This window comes from Hippopotamus amphibius, chromosome 8, assembly GCF_030028045.1.
Source record: "Hippopotamus amphibius kiboko isolate mHipAmp2 chromosome 8, mHipAmp2.hap2, whole genome shotgun sequence".
Classification (NCBI taxonomy): domain Eukaryota; kingdom Metazoa; phylum Chordata; class Mammalia; order Artiodactyla; family Hippopotamidae; genus Hippopotamus; species Hippopotamus amphibius.
The window spans coordinates 76,736,884-76,757,867 of record NC_080193.1 but is presented as its reverse complement, the minus strand read 5'-3'; the positions used below and the strand labels follow the sequence as shown (position 1 = coordinate 76,757,867).

Here is a 20,984-nt window from a genome sequence, read left to right as displayed (position 1 = left end):
TACCCCTATAACCCCCCCAGTGTCCATTCCCGACTAGCATCTGAATAACCTTGTCAGTTTTCCCTTTTATAATAAATACCTCTCGATCTAGAATCTCCATTCCCTCTACCACTTAGTCTGATTTATTGCAGTAACCTGCTAACTGGCCTTTCTGCCTCCAGTTTCACTTCTAAATGTGTTTCCCATACAGCAACCTGTGTGAGCTTCTTAAACCATAAGCCAGAACTTCCTAGCTGGTGCAGTGGGTAAGAATCCACCTGCCAGTGCAGGGGACATGGGTTCGATCCCTGTCCCAGGAAGATACCACATGCCGCGGAGCAACTAAGCCCGTGCGCCACAGCTATTGAGCCTGCGCTCTAGAGCCCGTGTACCACAACTATTGAGCCCATATGCCGCAACTACTGAAGCCCATGTGCCTAGAGCCTGTGCTCGCAACAAGAGAGGCCACCGCATTGAGAAGCCCATGCACCACAATGAAGAGTAGCCCCCACTTGCCACAACTAGAGAAAGCCCGTGTGCAGCAATGAAGACCCAACACAGCCAATAAAATAAAACAAACAAACAAAAAAACCCATAAGCCATGTTAGTCCCCTGCCTGCTTTCTTCCATAGCTCTGCATTGCCTTTGGGATAAATCCATACATCGTAATGTTGACCTGGCCTCTGCCTACCTTTATAGCACCATCTCTTCTCCCTCCTTACTTCGCACGAAGGCACCAAGCATACAGAAAAGCACATACAATTTAAATATATACTATATAGCAATTATTGAGTGCTTGCTATGTTCTAGCTATTGTAGCACTTTTACACACGCTAACTTCCTTTGATCTTCCCACTAACCCTATGAGTTACATTTTACAGATGAGGAAATGTGACCCATTTTATAATGTTGCCATCCTCCTGTATACCAGTCCTGTCCAGTCAGTTGTGTCCAGGGTAAGAGGGTTGGATTCACCCAAAGCTGACCACCAAGAGCTAATAATGATAACCATGACAACAACATTAGTAGTAATATCTAACAGTGTCTGCTAATATTCTTTATGCTGGCGCACTATGTGTAAACTGTTCCTGAAATCATGTAGACTATTCCTGATTTCCAAAGGAGGAAATTGAGAGAGGGAGTAACTTGTTCAAAGCCACAAGTTCAAGATCACAGGACCTAGGTTTGATTTTAGGTCTTGTGACTCCAAAGCTCATGCTTTTAACTACTCTGTCATTTCTGTGGGTGGAAGCAGCGAAGTTATTTAGAGAGCTGTCTATTACTTGGCATCTTCTAAAATTTAAAATCCTTCGATGTCCTTAAGTGAATTAAAAAATTTTCGGCAATCCTCCATCCTCATTGGAACCCACCCACACGCACCTATCTTTCTTTTGGATCTCATCATACTGTGGTGGGAAGAGTTTGGAATTGGAGTCATACTGGGTTCTGACGCCACCTCTACTAATCATCTCTTTGGATGAATCCTGGGATAAGTTACTTTACCTCTTTGAACTGCTGATTGCAATAAACACCAGAATAGTAATGCTTCCCTCATGGGGTTGCTGGGAAAAATAAAGGTGAGAATACCTGCCTCTGCTCTCCATCCCTTGTGCTTTTGCTTAATGTAACATTGAGCACTATCACAGTAGCCTCCTTGCTGTGTTTCCTGCACAGATCACCACTGCCCCTCACCTGTTCTCACTTCTGTCACCGATCACTAGGCTCTGCACTGCCACCTGAAAAATATTTCTAAAATACAAACTCTAACAACTTTCTGTTGATAGTAATGGTGAACTGTTATTCAGACGTGTGCCCTTCTACTGAAAAAACCAAAAATATTTGGGTAAAACACAAAAACAAAAAACAAAACCCAGCCTCCTTCTTAAAGCATCAAAGAGCTCACAGGCATTACCAGGTTAAAATTGGAATGGAGAATCCATTCAAGAGTGCAGATTTGACTAGTGGTTGAGGGAGACAGAGATAAAGCCGAGGTTTCTCAGAAGAAGCTGGGACCCCAAAGGACTACACTATCAGGGTGAGGGTAGACCTGAAACATACAAGCTCTCTTGTGGAATTTCAGCCCAGGTTCAAACTGACCGGGTCAACCAAGGAATCTGAAGTCTTGAATTGGTTTATGGGCTGATTGTGCCTTTGGGTATCTGGCAAAATCAAGTGGAAATTCTTTCAAAAGGAAGGTTTCTTCTTCCTAGGCCTCAAATTATTCAGTAACCAGCATGCAAATATAACTAGGAAGGAAACCATACTCCAAGGGCAAGAGTCATTAGCAACCACCAACAACAGAAACAACCCTTCGTAAACGTCATCAGATATTGGAATCGTTGCCATCTATAAAATACTACTGTGTTTAAAGAAATAAAAGATAAGCTTGAAGATACCTGCAAAGAATAGGAAACTATGAAATGTGACAGCAAATTGAAAAAGGAATCGAAACTTCTAGAAATAAACATAGCAGTAATGAAATTTAAAACTCAGTGGGTGAGGAGAAGTATGTATTTGATTACATAGTTTAAAGAGGAGAACCTCAGTGGATGGATTTAACAGCCTGAATAAAGCTGAAGAGAAAATTAACAAACTGGAAGATGGTAAGAAAAAATTATCCAGAGTATAGCATGGAGAGACAGAAAATGCAGAGGGAGATGGTAAGAGACATAGAGAATAGAGTGAGGTCTAGATAAGTTTAATTAGAGACCTAGAAAGGAGATGAGAGAGAAAATGAGCAAAGGTGAAATTTAAAGATAATGGCTGAGATTTTCCATAACAGTTGAGATACCAAACCACAGATTTATGACCAGTGATTGTAAGTAGAATTTTTTTTCAAATTCATACTTAGATACATCAAGATGAAACTACAGAAAACCAAAGGGAAAAACTTAAAAGCAGCTAGAGGAGGAAGACAGATTATCTTCAAAGGAGCAATAGGCTGACCCTTGACTCCTCATCATATATAATTTGATTATGTTGTTCTCACATTTTTCAGTGGCTTTCCATCCCTAAAATGTAAAGTGCATGCTTGTCAGCATGTCATGTGAGGCCTTTTGTGGTCTGATCCCTGCAACATGTTTAGAGATAGAGAACCTTTGTCCTTCTCATTTTACTCTTGATTTATGTGCCTTGATGCATGGTCTTCTCCCTTTCTGGAACGCTCCCCATGCCCATCCATCTAGCCAGCTCCTCCTACTCAGCCTTCCCATTTCAGCTTGGAGGTTCACTGTCAAACTCCCTGGCTCCCTTCTCACTGTATTTGAGCACACTGCTTACCAGCAGTCACTAATTCCATGTACTTTATTTGTTTGCATTTTGTTTCGTTTCTAGCACACGAGATTTCTGAGGACCGAGCCAGGGTCATTTGTAGTGCCTGACACTCCACAGATATTCAGGACCTTCACTGAGTTGATGCCAGCATTTCAGGGAGTCACATGGCCACTTAAGCAATATCTTGATGTAGGTTTTCATGGCTCTTCCCACGATGCTGTCATTCTTGCTTGTGTGGAGAACAGGCCACCACAGTTGGCACCAGGATCCCTGCATGATGTCATCGGCTGGCTCTGCCCCTCCATTACTCCCATTTCCTTGGTGAAACTGGAATGACAATATCCACTCTGCATATTGTATGAAGTGATGGTGTGAATCAAATGAGGTGATGTATGTGAGCACACTGTGAACATTCTCTGGCACCATACAATTACACTAGCTTTATTTCAGAGTGAGAGACTTACTTGGGCTGGCAACTTGCAGTACAGAAAATGATTATAACATGAATGTTGCCTTGCCCTGTGAGGACTTGTGTTGTCATTCCTACTTTTCACTGGGGAGAGGGGCCCATAAAATAAGTTTTTCTTTTTGGTTAATTTTGAGAGATCTGAGGGGAATTGTTTTCATGTACCAATTTATATTACAATTTTCATTGAGTTCTTGGTAGAAATTGTAAGTTTCTGTGACCCTTCATTCAGAGATGGAAAAGCTTGGATTTATCAGAGTTTATCACTCTTTTAATTGGAAAGATTTAAACAACTTTTTGCCCAGTTCTTTTTTCTTCACATTGCCTTCACTTAGCATCACAGTCTAGTCATCTGAAAATCTGATGACATCAAGTAGTAAGGATCATCAGCCTTGTCAGTCCATTGTTTATATATGAGAAGGCCAAATCAGAATCATTTTTAAGTAAATTGCAGTGCCAACTGCAGCAAACCATGGCATTTTACTTTTTGAGTGTTTAAAATAGAAATTTCAGATAATCTGTATAAAGAGATCAGGATTTCATGGCATTTTTCCTCCTAAAGTGTTTCTTGGAGGATATAGTGAGCAGTTGTTTCTAGTTTTTAGAAAATTCTCTTTTTTAGAAGAAGAATTTTGGTAGTCATTAGTTTAGACATTTTTAACTAGAAGGGACCACAGAATGCATGGGGCCAGTTCTGCCTTCTGTATGGCAAAACTGAAGGTTGTAGGGACACATAACCTTTTCCTTCATTGAGGACTGCCAGCAACTCTGCCCTATTCTAGTAATTCATCAAGGAGTTTTGTTATTCTGTTAAAGTATTCTTCCTGATATTGAGTCAAAACCTTTTTTAACTTAAGCCCCTTTTCTTGTACTTAGTCATTCATAGTGATGGAGGCACACTTCGCAGCACCCTGCTCAGAAATCTCTCTCAAATCTTGCCTCTGTTCACTCTCACTGCCACTATCTTAATTTAGATTCTTATTGTGTTCTTGCCTAGACTATAACTCCAGCTTCCTAAGATCTCAGCTACTATTGTCTCTCCACACCAGAATGCTATCAAATTCATAGCTCTAAAACGTATGTGTCCCTGGCCTTTATAATGCTTCGTAGGATAGTAGCCAAGCTTATCAGTTTCACTGTCTGGACCTGTGTGTTAGGAAGTATGTTCTGCTGAGCGTGACATTAAATCCTAAAATATCAATGGCTTAAACAGGAAAGTTTATTTCTATCTCACAGAAGAGAAGAACAGAGGTAGGCAGGTCAGGGCTTATAGGATAGCTCTATAGTCTTCAATTCTGTTGTGTTGCTCTGCATGGTAGAATGCACCCTTGTCCTGTAGCCTCCAGGACCAAGATGAGTGCTTGAGGTCCAGCTGTCACATCCACATTCCAGCCAACAAGAAGGAGGAAAGAGGTAAAGGCCATCCTTTAAATCACAACACCTTAACCTGCATCTTATTGGCTAAAACTTAGATATTCAGGCCATGCTTAGTTGCAAAAAGACTGAGGAATGTAGTCTTCTAACTAATACTAGCTAAAAAATTGTGGTTCTGATAACTAGGAAAGAAGAGAATAGATAATTGGGCAGTAACTAGAATCTCTGCCATAGGACCTATCCCACCTCTCCACCAGCCTCGTTCCTCTCCCCATCCCAGTCCCTTCCTGCCCAGCACTTGTGTCCTCGACCTGTTAGTAGCTACAGTAAATCTCTTACTAATCCTTTACCATGTCAGGCTTTTTCACAGCTCTGGGCCATTGTACAATGCTGGCCTTTACTTGGAAAGCCCTTCAGCTTTTTTCTCCAAAATATCTGTATATCCTTCAAGCCCCAACTCACTTCCTTAGTGAATTTTTCTTACTTCCTTAACACTGACAGCACATTACTTCATACTTGAGCATGTATCAGTGGAAGAGCTTCATGAACTTAGTAGTTGAAGATACTTGGGTTTGAATTTCTTCTCTGCAATTTGGGCTGGAAAGTATAAACATGGAAGTTCTAGACATATAAATTATACTTACAGCCATAGTCCAGATCTCTGTTCTTGAGTTCCAGGTCTTCAGGTTAACTGCTTACTCAGCATCATCACTTGAAAGACTCACAAGTGGCTTCTCAAATAGGACCACCTCTGAAATAGGACTGTTGATTTTCACCTCCTTCTCTAGTTTTTCCTGTGCCAGTAGTGCCTCCATCAGCCTAGCTGCAGATGTCAGAAAGCTTGAAGTAACCCTTCATTTCTTATATCTAATAAGCCTTAAACTCTCATATCTATTGCCACCAAAGTCTATTAGTTCAACTCCAAAATATGTCTTAAATTGATCCTTCTAATGCCATCTCCAGTGCCTGCATTGTAGCACTATCCTCTCATGTCTGACTCTTGCAGTAGCTCTTAACTGGTCTCCCTACATCCCCTCTTAGGTTGGCCTAGTCTCAAGTTAGGCAGTCACTCTCTTGAACAAAATCCTTAGCCAACATCCTGTTGTATGTAAGTTTAAACTCAGGATTCTTAACATCTGCAAGGCCCCATCTGACCTGACTCCTGTCTACCTCTTATTTCCGTTTCTTGCCACACCCATTTTTGCTCACTGTGCTCCAGCCACATGGTCTTCCTGTTCCTGATTGTCCCAAGGACTTCCCACCTCCACCCCTTCCCAGGTTCCATTCCTCACTGGGGGTCTTTTGTCCCCTTCTTCTCCCCTACACATGCCACGCCATCCTCATATCTCAGCTTGAATGTCACCTGCACACAAGGTCTTTCTCTTGACTTCTTAATCTAAATCATACGTTCTCTCTTCTTCCTCCTTGGGAATGTTCTTTCGTTCTTAGCATTTATCACAGTTTATAATTTTATATTTACTGAGTGCTTATTTATTGAATATCACTCCAACTTTAAATTGTATGTTTCATAAAGGCTGGGATCATCTTTCTTTTATTCACACTGAATCCTCAATGCCCAGTGCTCAATAAATACACACGAAATAAATGAATAAACAAATGATCTTGTGATTAAACAATGCGATAGATTCTCTCGTTAAATTGACAACCTTGCTGTTCAGTGTGGCAAGATGTAGTTGTTGAAAACCTATTAAGGTGATTCACTAACCTGGCAGTGTGTTTCTTCACATTCATTGAATATATCTGTGGTGCTCACCTGTAAGGCTACATGCTTCAGTTTAACTTATTAGAATTGATCTCTGTCTGAACAAAGCCTTATTTCTGCCAGGATTTCCTTATGAACACAGAACCTGAAAAGATCATGTTCAAGTGTGATGTCTGAAAATAATGATTGGGCCCACTTCCGTGGCTTGCCCTCCTTTTTTGAGTGCAACGGCATAACCTTTGGAACAGAAGACTTGCTTGTCGTTGGGATGGATTCTGAAGCAATGGTCATTTTAAGACAGAGCCATCAGTGACCGTCACAGAAAGCCGCATGCCCAGGATTTGGGCTGTCTCGGAAAAACCCTCACTACCCTGTCTTGATTGCCAACTCTTGAGACCAAAAACTCAGATATCAGATATCTAGGTAGAGTATACTCATTCATGTTAATTCCATCCTCCCAATCTTTCCTGAATTACGTTATTCTGCAGAACACATTGGGAAGATATGTTATATGGAACAGGTCAGCAACTTGTGTGGGTTTTTTTCTCCCTAAGAGTATAAAAGATATTGTTTTGGAAGCATCTGATGATTTTGGAATCCTGAACTTGGTCTAAAATAAAAGATGAACTTTGATGATGTCCCTCTTTTACTGATAAACAGGGTGATCGACAACAGCAAAGTTTTCATTTGTTTTTCTTTTTAGAAGACAGTACGAATTCTGCTTTCAGTGGCACTATGGTAGGTAGATTTTAGCATAGATGGAAAAGCATACAGTTGATCGTTCTTAAGCCCCAGTAGGTCAGATCATGTCAGTGTTTCCAGAGTACGCCCAGAGTAAAGTTGGCTTTTAGCTGAGCCTTTGCTAAGAGGCAGCCAGTCCTGAAAAGGATTGATTTATTTATTTTGGCCTTAGTAATGTCTAAATGATGATAAGTACAAGACTCTCTTAGCTAGCTGGAGTGGGTCCCACATGAATTGGTTGTGACCCCTAGCATCCAGAAACTCCAGTATAGTTGGATAAGAATGTTTTGTGGGGGAAATCTAATGTAACACATGAAAATATAAAATATTAAATGTGCAGAAGTGTGTAATTTGCTGCTTTTTTTTCATGAGTGGTTTTAATACTTCTGGTCCAGAGCCTAACTCCCTATTTAGTGGGGAGATGTGGTTTCAGTTTCTTGGGTGATTGTGCATTTTATACGTTTTTTAAGAAAGGAAATTAAACATTAAAAGACTTTAAGTACTTTACTCTTTATATAATGTCACTAAGAAAAGCCAGGAAAATCAGGGTTGGCTTTTTTATTTGTTTATTTAATAAATATAATCTATTTCCCACCATTTTGTTCGTTATGGCTGGTACCAAAGTCCTTTTAAAAGTTAACATTTATTTTGATTTTGTTTTATTTCAGCAGATGTGCAGAATAAGTTAACCTATCTCTACTCTTCATTGTGGGCTGGGGCAGTGTATAACATTTAGTGTTTTTGGCATTTCAACACATAGGCGATTTAGTTTAATTCAACATAATTTGATGCTCTCCACTTGTATGATGCCTAACATATGAATAACATTAAGTAGGTAAAATGTGGCCTGCTGAGTGTGAGCATTAATACAAGTTGGTGACGTAATTGACCTTAGCCAAGTCACTGTGGGCTTGGGCTTCCTCTTCTGTGAAATGAGTAGTTTGGGGTAGATGGTATCCAAGAATCCTTGCAGCTCTGAATTTAAAAATCCCGGGGGTCTGTATTCCTAATAGGTATGCGTCTACCTGATTCTTCCTCTTCTTCTTTTCTCTTTTTTTTTTAAATTAGGAAAAGACGATGCTGGTGCACCAGTTCCAAAAGATGAGAACACCTTCATGTCACAGGACACAAGAGCTTTACCAGAGAAGTCACTGCAGAGATCAGCAAAGGTCTTTGCCTGTTTTCTTCACTTGTCTGGCAGGCAGCTGACCTACCTGTTGCAGGCTTTTCATACAATTCATTTAGGACTGTCGGTCAATTAATCAGAAAAGTCAGTGGAAGCAGGGAATTGTAAAAAGTGAATCTTTTTTATAACTTTAAACCTATACACATATATTCATTTACCTGTCTTTGGATGAAGGGCCAAGGCCTTTTCTTTGTGTATGGTATGTTTATTGAGGTTCTGCATTATCTTTTTCTACATAAACCGCACTTGTAATGTGACATCTATGATTTCCAGTTTGGTTTATTTAATATATGTGCTGCCGAAGCGAGCACCAGTTTGGTTTATTTAAAGTGGAGTGAGAGGGACTTCCCGGGCAGTCCAGTGGTTAAAACTCTGTGCTTCCACTGCAGGGGGCACTGGTTTGATCCCTGGTCAGGGAACTAAGATCCCGCATGCTGCGTGGCATGGCCAAAAATAAATAAATAAATAAATCAACAAACAAAGTGGAGTGAGAATTTAGGCACTGGTGAAGCAATGTGAGTGTAGACTCCTAGATTTTTTACAGTGTTTTGCTCCAATTTTTTTTATTGTTGTCATGACCATATCTAATTCAAAAGTAAGTTTTTAATAAGTAGTTTTTAGTTTCTCCAGAGTATTTAATTTAGATATCATATTAACAAAAACAATTTGGTTTTTTTTTGCATAATTTAATTTTATTTTTTAATTGTATATGCTAGTGACATATTCAGACATGGGATCAAACACAGCTGATTGTCGCTATGCAGGTAGCTCCTGGTGGAAGGAGTGGTACAAGGACAAGGGATGGCGTGTGTGATGGCACGAGGTTTCCTCTACCAGAGGCATCCGCCAGCACGTGTAGCCTGGGAATGCGGTGCTGCCACTTAGCCTAGCTGTTGGTTAGGAGAGTGTCTCCTGCATAGCAACACAAGGAATTTCTCAGTTATATCACATATATATCACCCTCCCCCACCAATTGCCCATTCAGTTATCTAGATCTTTATTTTAATAAGCATTTTGAATACTAACCATATATTAGGCAACATGATAGGTGTGAAAGATTATAATGAACAGAAAGACTGAGGGCTGGATCTGGCTCACAAGTTTGTGTTTTGTTTGACCTGTGAAGTATTTAAAAGTTTTGACTTAGTAGCTTACCTTAAAAAAAAAAAAAAAGAGTGTTCACGTAAAAAAATCAGGCTTCTGGCTCCTCTTAACAAAACAAAACATCTAGCAACACTGGGCCACATTCGTAGATGACTTTGGTCAGAGCTGAGTCGAGGCAACCTCTGTGGATGGAATTTGTGTTCTGCAATTTGCTGCTGCCCCCCAATGGTGCTCTCTCTCTCACTGTTTTTGTTTTTGGTTTTTTTTGTTTTTGTTTTTGTTTTCTGTATAGTTTCTTAATGATTCAGTCTAAAATTATAAGGCAAGACAGCACTTGTATGCATAACTTACAGTGTGGTAAAGTCATTTCTATGACAACTAGCATGAATCATGAGTAATGTCACACTGATTTGTATACTTCTTCTGTCAAATATTAAATCAAAAAGCAGGGACTTCTGGTTCAGACAAGATAGCATAGATTCACTTCTCCTTGCTCCTCCCCACTAAGCACAGCTACAAATTCTGGACAATAATAAGAGACAACCAAGGGAGAATTCTGGAAGATGGAAAGAGGAAGGCAAACTAGTTAGGGACTCTGGGGCTAGAAGAACAACATAGTAGCGGGGGACTTTACAAGCCCTCCACCAACAGAAGGGGACACAGGGTTTCTGGATCCTGACCCAGCAATAGAAGGTGCTCAAGCAGACTCGTTCCTCACTCAGATCTAACATAGGCCCTCCAGCAACACCAGGCAATCCCAGCAGCACCTATAAGACAAATTGACTGGGATCCCTGCTGATGGTAAGTGGCCAGGAAAAGGGCTCTCCTTCCCCACCACACCTGAGACTTCTCTCCCACACTAAGAGACACCAGGCATCTGGATGGCTGTGACAACAGGCATCCTGCCAAAGAGGTGACCTAGCCCCAGAAGCCTCTTTGTGCCTGTGGGCCTGAGATGCCCCTCCCCCACCTAAGGGTAACAGACAGCTGGGGGAGCATCACTAAGGGGGATCCTGCCACAACAAGCAGCCCAGCATGCGAAGCCCCTTTGTCCTCATAGGTGTGAGCTTGCCCCCCCCCCCCCCCCCACTGGACACCTGGCAGCCAGGTGGCACTAGCAAAGGAGATCCTACCACAAGTATGTGGTCCAGGAAACCTCTATCCTCATGGGGCTGAGATGCCCCTCTTGCACACAGTGGTGCTGGGCAGCCAGGTAGCACCAGTAGAAGGGGGTGCCACTACAGCAAACACCCTAAACAGGAAGTCTTTTTGTCTCTGCATGGATATGGACTAGGATGTGTTCCTCTGTGTTCCTCATCCGCATTAAAGAGAACAGCCAGGTGGTCAGGGCTGAGGAAGTTCTTTCCAGCCCCTCAGCGCTACCAGCAGACCAGCGGGAGCCACAGTGGCACCTTGTCAACCAAACATATCAGAATAGCATTGCAAAGGCTCTGAAAATTAAATTGTCACTTGAACTACAGCCCACAAAGTAGTCTAGAACCTGCATGCTAACCATAGACAGGGTGACTGCCTTGTAAAAGACAAGATGGAAATAAGACCTTGAATCTGCTAACATTATAGCCAAAAGGTCCAGGATACATTAGAAAATCACCTTATACCAAGAACCAGGAAAATCACTACTGGAGTGATGGACGACAACTAACTGATGCCAGCACCAAGGTGTTGCAATTATCTGACGGTGATTTTAAAATAGCCATCATAAATATACTTTAACAAGCAATGAAAAATTCTCTTGAGACAAATGAGAAAACTGAAAATCTCTGCGAAATAATAGAAGTTATAAAAAAAAGAACTAAATGGAAATTATAGAACTGAAAAATACAGTAACAAAATACTTGCTGGATGGGCTCAGTAGTAGAGTAGAGGTTACTCAGCATAAAATTAGTTAACTCGAGGACCAATCAATAGTATTTACCCAATCTGAACAGAGAGAAAATACATTGAAAAAAAAAGAACAGAGCCTCAGGAAGCTGTGGAACAGTAAAAAAGACTCAGCATTCAAATAATTGGAGTCCCAAAAGGAGGATCAAGAGTCGGGCTTAAAGAATAGATTGTGCTGACTGGGAACAGGTGAAAAAATATCTTAGAGATTTTGAAGTCCTAGCAACAATTGTGTAACATTAATGTGTGATGGTATCCATTTGTATGATTGTGATTTTCTTCTTCTCTGGTGGACTCAAAAACTTGTGTTTAAGGTTAGAGAATAGCAGTGGCTGAACAGAGAATAGCAGAATTAAGGATTTTTGGGGTAGATGCAATGGAAGGACAAGAGGGGTGAGGCATTTGACGACATAGGGTTACAGGACTTGAAGTGATGGAACATGGTGTCTCTGGCAGGTAGGAAAGGATTCAAGGCCAAGAAGTAGCTAACAGACATAGAGAACAGGCAAGGGTCAAGGCACTAGTGGTCTTGGTGTGGTGAGAAAGCCCGTGGAGGGGCACAGGAGAGTAAGAGAGCTGAATGATGAGTCAGTCCAAGATGATGTGTTTCTCTGGATAGAAATAGCCATAGTGGTGTGGTGGCCTGAATCTTTGCCTGGTAAAATGAGAGATTGGATTTAATCTTGGAAAGAAGGAAGGTTAAAAGATTTCTGCATTTGATGGCATAATGAAGTTATTTATTTATGTTTAATAACATTTAAAAATAAACAACTGTTGTATTGTTCATGTGAGCTACTGGTATTGTTCATGTGAGCTACTGGTATAGTTCATGTGAGAAAAATGTAATGCAGAACAAATACCTGGAGCCATACTTGCCTGCTGGAGTCTTACATATTTCCTTAAGACATAGGTCTTGGTTTTAAAAGCACTTTCATATAATTCATCTGTATATTGCATAGTTTTCCTTGGGTATATGTGCTCACTGGCTTCAATTGTTGCAACTTAAATATAGATAACTTAGTCACAGAACATCATTGAGAGGTACTTCATTTGGACATGGAAAAACTGGACCCAGCTAGTTGACCCAATAACATCCTACTGACTTCTCCCAACTGTTATCCAGTCCTATAGAAAAACAACATTGACTATATCTTTGATATTTTCAGGTGGTTTACATCTTGGAGAAAAAACATTCCCGTGCAGCGACTGGCTTCCTCAAACTCTTGGCTGATAAGAACAGTGAACTGTTTAGGAAATGTGCCCTGTTTTCTCCCTCGGACCACCGGGTGCCTAGAATTTATGTGCCTCTCAAGGACTGTCCCCAGGACTTTGTGACCCGGCCTAAAGATTATGCCAACACACTGTTCATCTGCCGCATTGTGGACTGGAAGGAAGACAGCAACTTTGCCCTGGGGTAGGTGACCGCTGATGAGAACAGATCCCTGACAGAACTTGGTTTAGGTGGCATTTAGGTAAACTTTTTTGTGTATATTTTAATTATTATTTCTTCATTAAAACCTGGGTACTAGGTACGGTTCTTCAGAAATGGCTCTTAGCTACCACTTCAACTGGTCACCTGTAGGTTCCTTGAATTGCCAGGCAATTACCTTTTTTGTTTGTTTTTGTTTTTTTCGCATGAAACATAAACACATTATGAGCCTCTGCTTTTTTCCTGTTATGTTGTGAATCCTGTTTGTACTTGTGAACTTGCAAAGAATTCATTGCAGCAAACAATCAGACCCCTCCTTTCAGACACTAGTGTTAAAATATGTGAAATTCCAGGCGTATTCATGGGATCTCAGTCTCCCACGCTTTAAAATATGAATGTAAAGGTATGTTTGAATGATGTACTTTTTTTGGTATTGATCCTTCAGAGGTTTCACTTACCGCATTAAACATTAAATTATCCTACTGTAAGCAGGGAAAGGGTACCATGTTTTTAGGGAAACTTTCAGAAACCAGTCTAACTTAAATATAGATTATATAGCCACAGAGCATCATGGATGGCCACTTCACTGTAATCTGAAGAAAATGCTGGACCTAGCTCTTTGATCAAATGCTGTTTCCTTCTTACAACTGGCATTCATTTTGAAAGAGAAGTGGTATTAAGTTTTAGCTGTACCTGTAGCCCTTTATTATGGATGGTGTCTGGTATGCTTCAGAGAAAATGAAAATAAAGGCATACAAGCTAGAAAAGTTTGCTTTGACACTACTTTTAGTCTAATTTGGTGACTTGCTTGTTGGTCATCTAACTTGTACAGGATGGACCCTCCTGGGAATGTCCCATGGTTTTGAGCGCCAACACTCAATGGATGGCCACAGTGTGCTGCTTTGATGAGATTTATTCTCTGCTTAGCTTTTATGGTGAAGTCAACCAAAATCAAATCTATGTGCCCACTGCAATTTAAGAAATACTATCCTGGGCCACCTTCTCAGTGATATGAAGATCTCTGTGCTTTATATGACCTCAGAGCCAGTCAAGAACAGTTGCACTTTCTTTTCTGCTCTCAAGTGGTGGGACTGCAATGTCATCATTTTGAAGCCTAACTAACTCATTATCCAAAAGTGACATCAACCCCTTGAGCCCTAAATAGCCCTTCTCAGCAGCTTGCCAGTTTCTCACCATCCCCTCAAAGGCTCGATGATGGCTGTGCCACCTGGCCCCTGGTGATTATGCCTGCCACACTCTGCTTGGCAGTGGGAAGGGAACACTTTCACATCAAGGCAGGAAATCCAGCCTTGCCTTTTATCTGCCTTTCTGTCATAGCCCATTGTGTATACTTGATTGGGCTACTTCCTTAGTTTTTGAGCTGTAAGGGTGTAGTCAGGAAATCTTCAGTGTGAGTTTCTCTTATTGCTCAAACGGCCCTTCAGGTGCCCTTTTTTTAACAGCTGCACGCGTACTTCATCAAGCACTTTTTTCTTGTGGGTAAAGTACAGCAATAATCAAAAAAGGAGTCAGGCCTTTGAAGCAGTAAGGACATTTGCTGCATCTAAAGAAATAATATTTTAAAATAATAACCATATATTAATTGTCTACTTTTCAAAATGCAGAAGTTTGAAGATTCTCATACTTGGAAAACTGCTTTTTCTCTACCTTCTTACTATAAAGACATTAAAACTTGTCTTTTATGGAAATAAGCCTTTTAAAATCTTTGTGGAAAAGAGAAAATTTTTCTTAAGAAATAAAATGTGGCAGGTTTTCATGATGAAGTTCTCAGCTGACGTCTGTCTCATGAGGGATGCGGGCTGCAGCTGTTGCATGTTGGTGGTCGCCTTGCCATTTTGTTCTGGCTATCAGTTACTGATCTTTAGGAGCTGAGGTCACTGTTTCCCAATCAGAATGTACTGTGCTGTGACTGCCTGGGTGTCCTCTCTCATCTTTGCCAGGTTTTGACCAGGAGCATGAAGGTAGTACTTGCTATGGGTGTGAACATGTGTGGTTTGCTTCCATAGAAACCATGCCTAAAAACCAAGTATAACCAAAGTGCCATCCTTTTGAATTTCTTCCCTGCCCCAGCACTCTACCCTTAAAAGTTATTGAACTTCTGCCTGTATAATTGCTACTGATTATTCAAGTCCGAAGTCATATACTTCTTCTGCAGTTAAATTCAGTTCACAAGACAGATGTTAATTGTACGTGCTATATTATGTGAGAAATACAAAGGTAAGTAAGCTATAGTTTCTTTATTTAAAGAAATTGTAGCCTAATGCAGGAGGAGTTTACATAAATGTCATAGGATTAATTTGATTCTAAGAAATGAAATCCTACTTGATCTAATTTAAATAAAAGTGTTGATTAATGTAAGAAATTGGTGGTTTGCCTAAAACCCAGAGCAGTAAACATAGGCAGGTCTCATGAGGAGCTCAGAACTAACAAGGTAGCAAAAGAGTCACAGCTTCTCTCTCAACCACCCTGACCAGTCCAGCCACCACATGGTACCTTTTCTCTACCCCTTTCTGCACATAAATACATAAAACATATTCTGTATTAGTCTGCTTTTTTCTACACAGTAGCCATTTACCTGCTTGATAGAGTACATGGCCTCCAAATGGTACTGCCAGTTGTCTGCAGGTCACACACTGAAGTCTAGAACACAATACAGAATTTCTAGGTTAGGAAATCTTTATTGGTCTTTTGAGGCAGTTATTTGCCTGATACTTTTAAACAAAGGGGTTTAAAGGTGCTGCGATCCACTGCCCAATTATCAGGGACTGTGGGACTCAACTCTCTGGCAAGGAATGTGCATAAAGTAGATGAAGTGAATGGCCTGTCTCTTTGAGCTCTAGCTATAGTATAAAGCAGAATGTTGTAAGCTCTTCCATGGGAATAAAATAATTTTTTGAAAGTTTAGAGGAAGTGGATGAAGGGGGAAATCCAGTGTTGTTTCTTGGCGAGTGGAAGACCCTTTGCTAAAAGATCACTCTGGTCGAGAGTCCGGAGTGGGGGGGATGGGCCATCATGGCTGGGAGCAAGCAGGAGGCTGTCACCCTTAGATGAAATGGGAGACCCTGAAGTAAAGGAGCTGCAGTGAGGGAAGCAAAAGGAGTGAAAAGAGTCAGGGGAGATGAAGAAGGTACGTTTTCTCAGACATGGTGACCAATTGGAAATGGGGCATGAGGAGAAGGACAGAATCTTGAATGAACTCTCAGGCCTCTGACTTGGGTGATTGGGTAGATGATGGCATTTAATCATGATCCACTAAGAGCAACTTCATCTCCTCCTGTTACCTTCACTTATGCTTCATTGCTTGCCATTTCATTATGTTCATAGTTCCAGACTTTTGCAAGTACACTTCCTTTCCCAGCAGCGGCTTTCTCTTCTCCCCAGTATTTTTTTAGTGAAATATTCAACTTTTAAACTTAACTCCGTTGTCTACTTGGAAAATGTTCCCTGACTGAGTCCTCTGTCATGGGTGCTTGCATAGTTTCTAATAATACCACTATTATAGCTCTTGTCTGCTTTTATTGTAATTGCTTATGTAAGTTATTTACTTGGCTATGAGCTTCTTTAGGACAAGAAGACTCAGTGAATGTTTGCTGGCTGGTCAGGTGGGTAGATGAAAATAATTTGATAACCCCAGGGTCTTCAGCCATGTTGACTAGGAAGATAGTGTACCATAAATCAAGCTAGAAAACAGAGGAGTAGTTAGAACAGACAGAGATTGAGAACCAAGGTTCTGTGGTTTCAAAATCAACACTTGATTAACAATATATAGTCAGTATATAAACTCAGGTGGAGAACCCCAAATTTAGAATCTTTAACAAAAAGGTTAAGTAGAATGTGCACATTAATAGAATATATAATTTCAGTAGCTTTGAAAGGGGCCTTCAGGAGGCCATCAGTCTTGGTGCCCCTTTAAGCATTGCATCTCTGGCACTCCCAGTGGCACTTTGGTGCCTCCAGTTAAGGGGAGCCCGAAGAGTATTACAGTACTAGAGACCTCTAGTTGTTAAAAGTTATTTTTTATCATATTCTTGGAATTGTCATGAGAGATTTCAGTTGAGCCTTATTCACCTCTGTATATCACATGGTGCACTTTCATGGACCTTATGTAATGCCGTCAAAAACCTAAAGGTAGTCTGTTTTTAGTGAACCCTTACTGGCTTTTAGGGATCACTGCTTTTTGTTAGCATCACAGCATATTTAGTACTGGACTCTTGTCCAAGATACTTAAAAAGTCATGTTGGCTTCCTTGCTGGAATGATTTGTAATTATATAATCAAAGTTACAGTTTTAAGAGCTTCCCAACTCTCTTAAATCATCTTTCCCTTTAGAAACTCTTGCTGTGAAATTCATGCTTATACTTCTTAGACCTTTGTGAAATCTGCTATCCTAAAGTCGAGTTTATAGTCCCAGCCTTCCCTTTAAGGGTGTCATGGGCGTGGAGATATCAAGGTCACTCTTCTAGATTCGTCGTGGTTTCTTCTTCTGGAATATTTAAGGATACATCTTAAAGAAAATGAAAAAGGTTTACAGCAGCTTCTGTGAAAAACATAATAGTATTTCTTGGCAACACTGAAGACTAACTGAAGATCTATGACATGAATTGACCTAGAGTAAACTGACATATTTATATTACATATTTATATTACTTTCTTCAGCAAACTTTGGTAGCTTTAAGGGATGGGAAGGAGGAAAATGAATAGGTCAGTGCATGTATAGCAGGATTGAGAAATTTTTGGTTGAATATGGGGTTGTCTAGGCTTAATGTAGTATTACTGCCCATTTTAAGAGCATGAAGGACAGCAGCTTCCATGGGAGAGAGTGACTAGGTGAGGTGAAAGGAGAGGAAGGGAAGTTCTGATTGACAATGTGTATGGTGGGGAGGAAGTGGTTGACGGGGAAGGGAGTCTGTTCTGGTATATTCTTCAACTCTCACCTTTGCACCCATAATGTGTCAGTAATTAGACAATCAGAAATATTTGTTGCCTGACAGAAGCAAATACTTTTACTATCCCATTCAAGTTTGATAGATACTGAATTTCTTATGTGGTAGATGTGAATTGGGGAGGTGGTCATTAAATTACATTAAATTGTAATTAGGAAAATGAAAGAGTAACTAGGTTGGTAGAAAAAAACAAACAGGATAAATTAGGCATAATTTATTGAGGCATAGCCTACAAGATTAGCAAATTGAAAAATAGCTCTATCCAGTCCTTCCCCCATGCAGAGAGTATTGCACCTTTTCAAGAGAACGTTCCTTATCTGAAGATTCTTCTGAGGAAGAGGCTGTGTTATGTAACCCTAAAAACTTGTATTACCAAACTTAGACTTTATAAGTCCTTTACTCTGGCTCTAGCTTGGCTGGTAGACAAAAAGCAAATCAGGCTGAGGAGGGGGCTCTTTTTTTTGTGACTGTTGGGCTCCCCCTGCTGGCCTGTAAGGATCAGCTTTGGAAAAAGCCAATGGCTTCAACATTTGCGAGCATCTTGGTCAAAACACAGCAAAAGTAAAAGGAATGGAGGAGAATGGTCCTGATGCAGGCTTTGGTTCCAAATTGTTCCTTCCTCGCACCGTGTGCAGTCGTTAACACTTTCCATAGTTGTCAGCTTCATCCACAGTCTTGTTGAAAATATTATTTTAAAGTATTAGAGAACCTTTGCTACCATCAGCCTTCTCTTTTACTCCTTAAATACTTTCAGCCTCCTCTTTGCTCCCTTCACGTTGACATGAAGCTCCTCACTCTCAATCTTTAGGGCCTTCCGTAAAATCATACAGTGCTATTGAGCCTTGCTTCTTTTCCATATTCTGTCATCACTGATCTACCCATACTTTTCCAAAAGTCCCCAGTTCCTTACTTGCTGCCTTCTGCTGCATCATAATACTGAGGCAGAAAAAGGGAAATAATGTGTTCTTTCCTCCTGATTATAGAAGATAATACCTAAAATGTACAGCTCAGGTATTTGCCACACTTTGTTTTCACCTGTGTATTGTTACTGAAATTCTGCGGCCTAGATGGGGCCATGCTGGATTGTTCTCCACTTGCAGGTTCTCAGGGATCTGATACCGTTGTATCTGTTTGCATGGGGTTTCCAACGTGGGCCTGTATGCATGAAAGCATTTACGTGAGAGCCGTAATTATAGTGATAATCACTGCAAGAATGTATGACTGCCTTCCTGTGTGCAGCCCCGTTTGAAGGCTACATCTTTATGAGACTATCTGGTAGAGAAAGGAGGATGAATGGCTTGCAACACTAATGTTGACTGTTAAGTGTTCCTGTTTTCTTTAAGGCATAGAGGCCAATTCGAAGGACTTTGTCTTAATTTCTTCTATCTGTAGCTGGTCCCTTCCCTCAGTAAGGTTTTTACTAGCACATTACCCAGAACAGTGCACCTCATGCTTATTTATATAGAATGTTTACACATACACACAGCTCCCAACTGTAAGAAGCTGGGAATGTTTCAGCACTGTCCTAATTAATTTTACAGTAGGACCCCATTGTAACAGCATGAATTATGAATGGGAACAGTATTCGTGGAGGAACTCTGGTGAGAAAAATTGAGGTAGTGATCATTATAAATTATTCCAATAAGGAAATTTTTCTATCTCACAACTCTTTGTTATTGCAGTTTCAAAATTTTCAAAAAATTTGGTTTTTTCAATACATACACATTATGTATTTTATATTAAGATTATTTAAAATGTATACTATAGAAAGTGAAAATTTTCCAGAATTTCATCCCCTGAAATAATCACTATTAAGGGTTTGGTGTATATTTGTCTAAAATATTGTTTTAAAAAAATTTATTAACATTAATTGCAAAGTATGTTTCAAGATAAAAGAGTACATGTAACACATAGGTAATTTTTGAATTCTAGTATTTAAACCAACCCTTGAACTCATCACCCAGATGAAGAAATCTGTCACAATACTGTTGAAGCTCCCTGTGTGCTCCCCTCTATCCTAACCCCTAATTTTTTCTCAAGAGGTAACCGCTGTCTCAGCCATATACTTTTCTTTATAATTTACCCATATTTATATCCCTAAAAGTGTTAGTTTTGCTTGTTTTTGAACTTATAAAAAAATACTATGCTACACAAATTCTTCTGTGACTTGCTTTTTAACCTTTGACGTGTTTCCAAGATATATTCATGTATTTCATTCATTTTAATTCATAATATTTCTATTTCCTGAAATATACTATAATTTGTTTATCTGGCAGTGCATATTTGGGTTGAACCAAGGTTTTTGCTATTATAAACAATGCTCCTATGAACATTCAGTGCTTACTAACTGAAGTTTCTCTAGACTCTACTTAAGAGTAAAATTACTGCATCATCTGTGATACATATGTGCAGGTTTAACTTTACAACTTTACAGCCAAATCATTTTCCAAAGTGGCTGTGCCCATTTTTAGTCCTACCAGCAGTGTTTAAACTCCATTGCTTAACACTGCTATCAACACGTGATATTGTTCAACTCAGTTTTTGCCAAACAGGTGGGTGTAAAATGGTGTCTCGTGATTTTAATTTATATTTTCCTAATTACTGAGATTGAGTACCTTTCCATATATTTATGGTCATTATGTTTCCTCTCCTAGAGATTATCTTTAATGTATTTACTCATTTTTTTTCACAATTCTTTGTTTAGATAATTTAGATTTACAGAAGTTGCAAAAATGGTGCAGAGAGTTCCTGTATACCCTTTACCCAGCTTCTTCGTATGTGAACATCTTATATTAGCATAGAATATTTATCAAAACTAAGAAGTTAGCTTTGGTACAATACTAT

At 40.0% G+C, this 20,984-nt stretch overlaps 1 protein-coding gene across 11 annotated transcripts in view; it reads left to right on the top strand.

Annotated features, from left to right (window-relative positions):
• LOC130859023 (DIS3-like exonuclease 2) overlaps positions 1-20,984 on the top strand; it is a 386,474-nt gene that overhangs the window by 164,510 nt on the left and 200,980 nt on the right. For all 11 annotated transcript variants that reach the window (XR_009055151.1, XM_057746243.1, XM_057746244.1 and 8 more), the window contains 2 exons: positions 8,625-8,725; positions 12,915-13,162. Coding sequence is in view for 10 of the 11 variants with exons in the window: in XM_057746243.1 (XP_057602226.1) it covers positions 8,625-8,725; positions 12,915-13,162 (349 nt within the window). In the remaining variant the exon portion in view is untranslated. The remainder of the gene's footprint in view (positions 1-8,624; positions 8,726-12,914; positions 13,163-20,984) is intronic.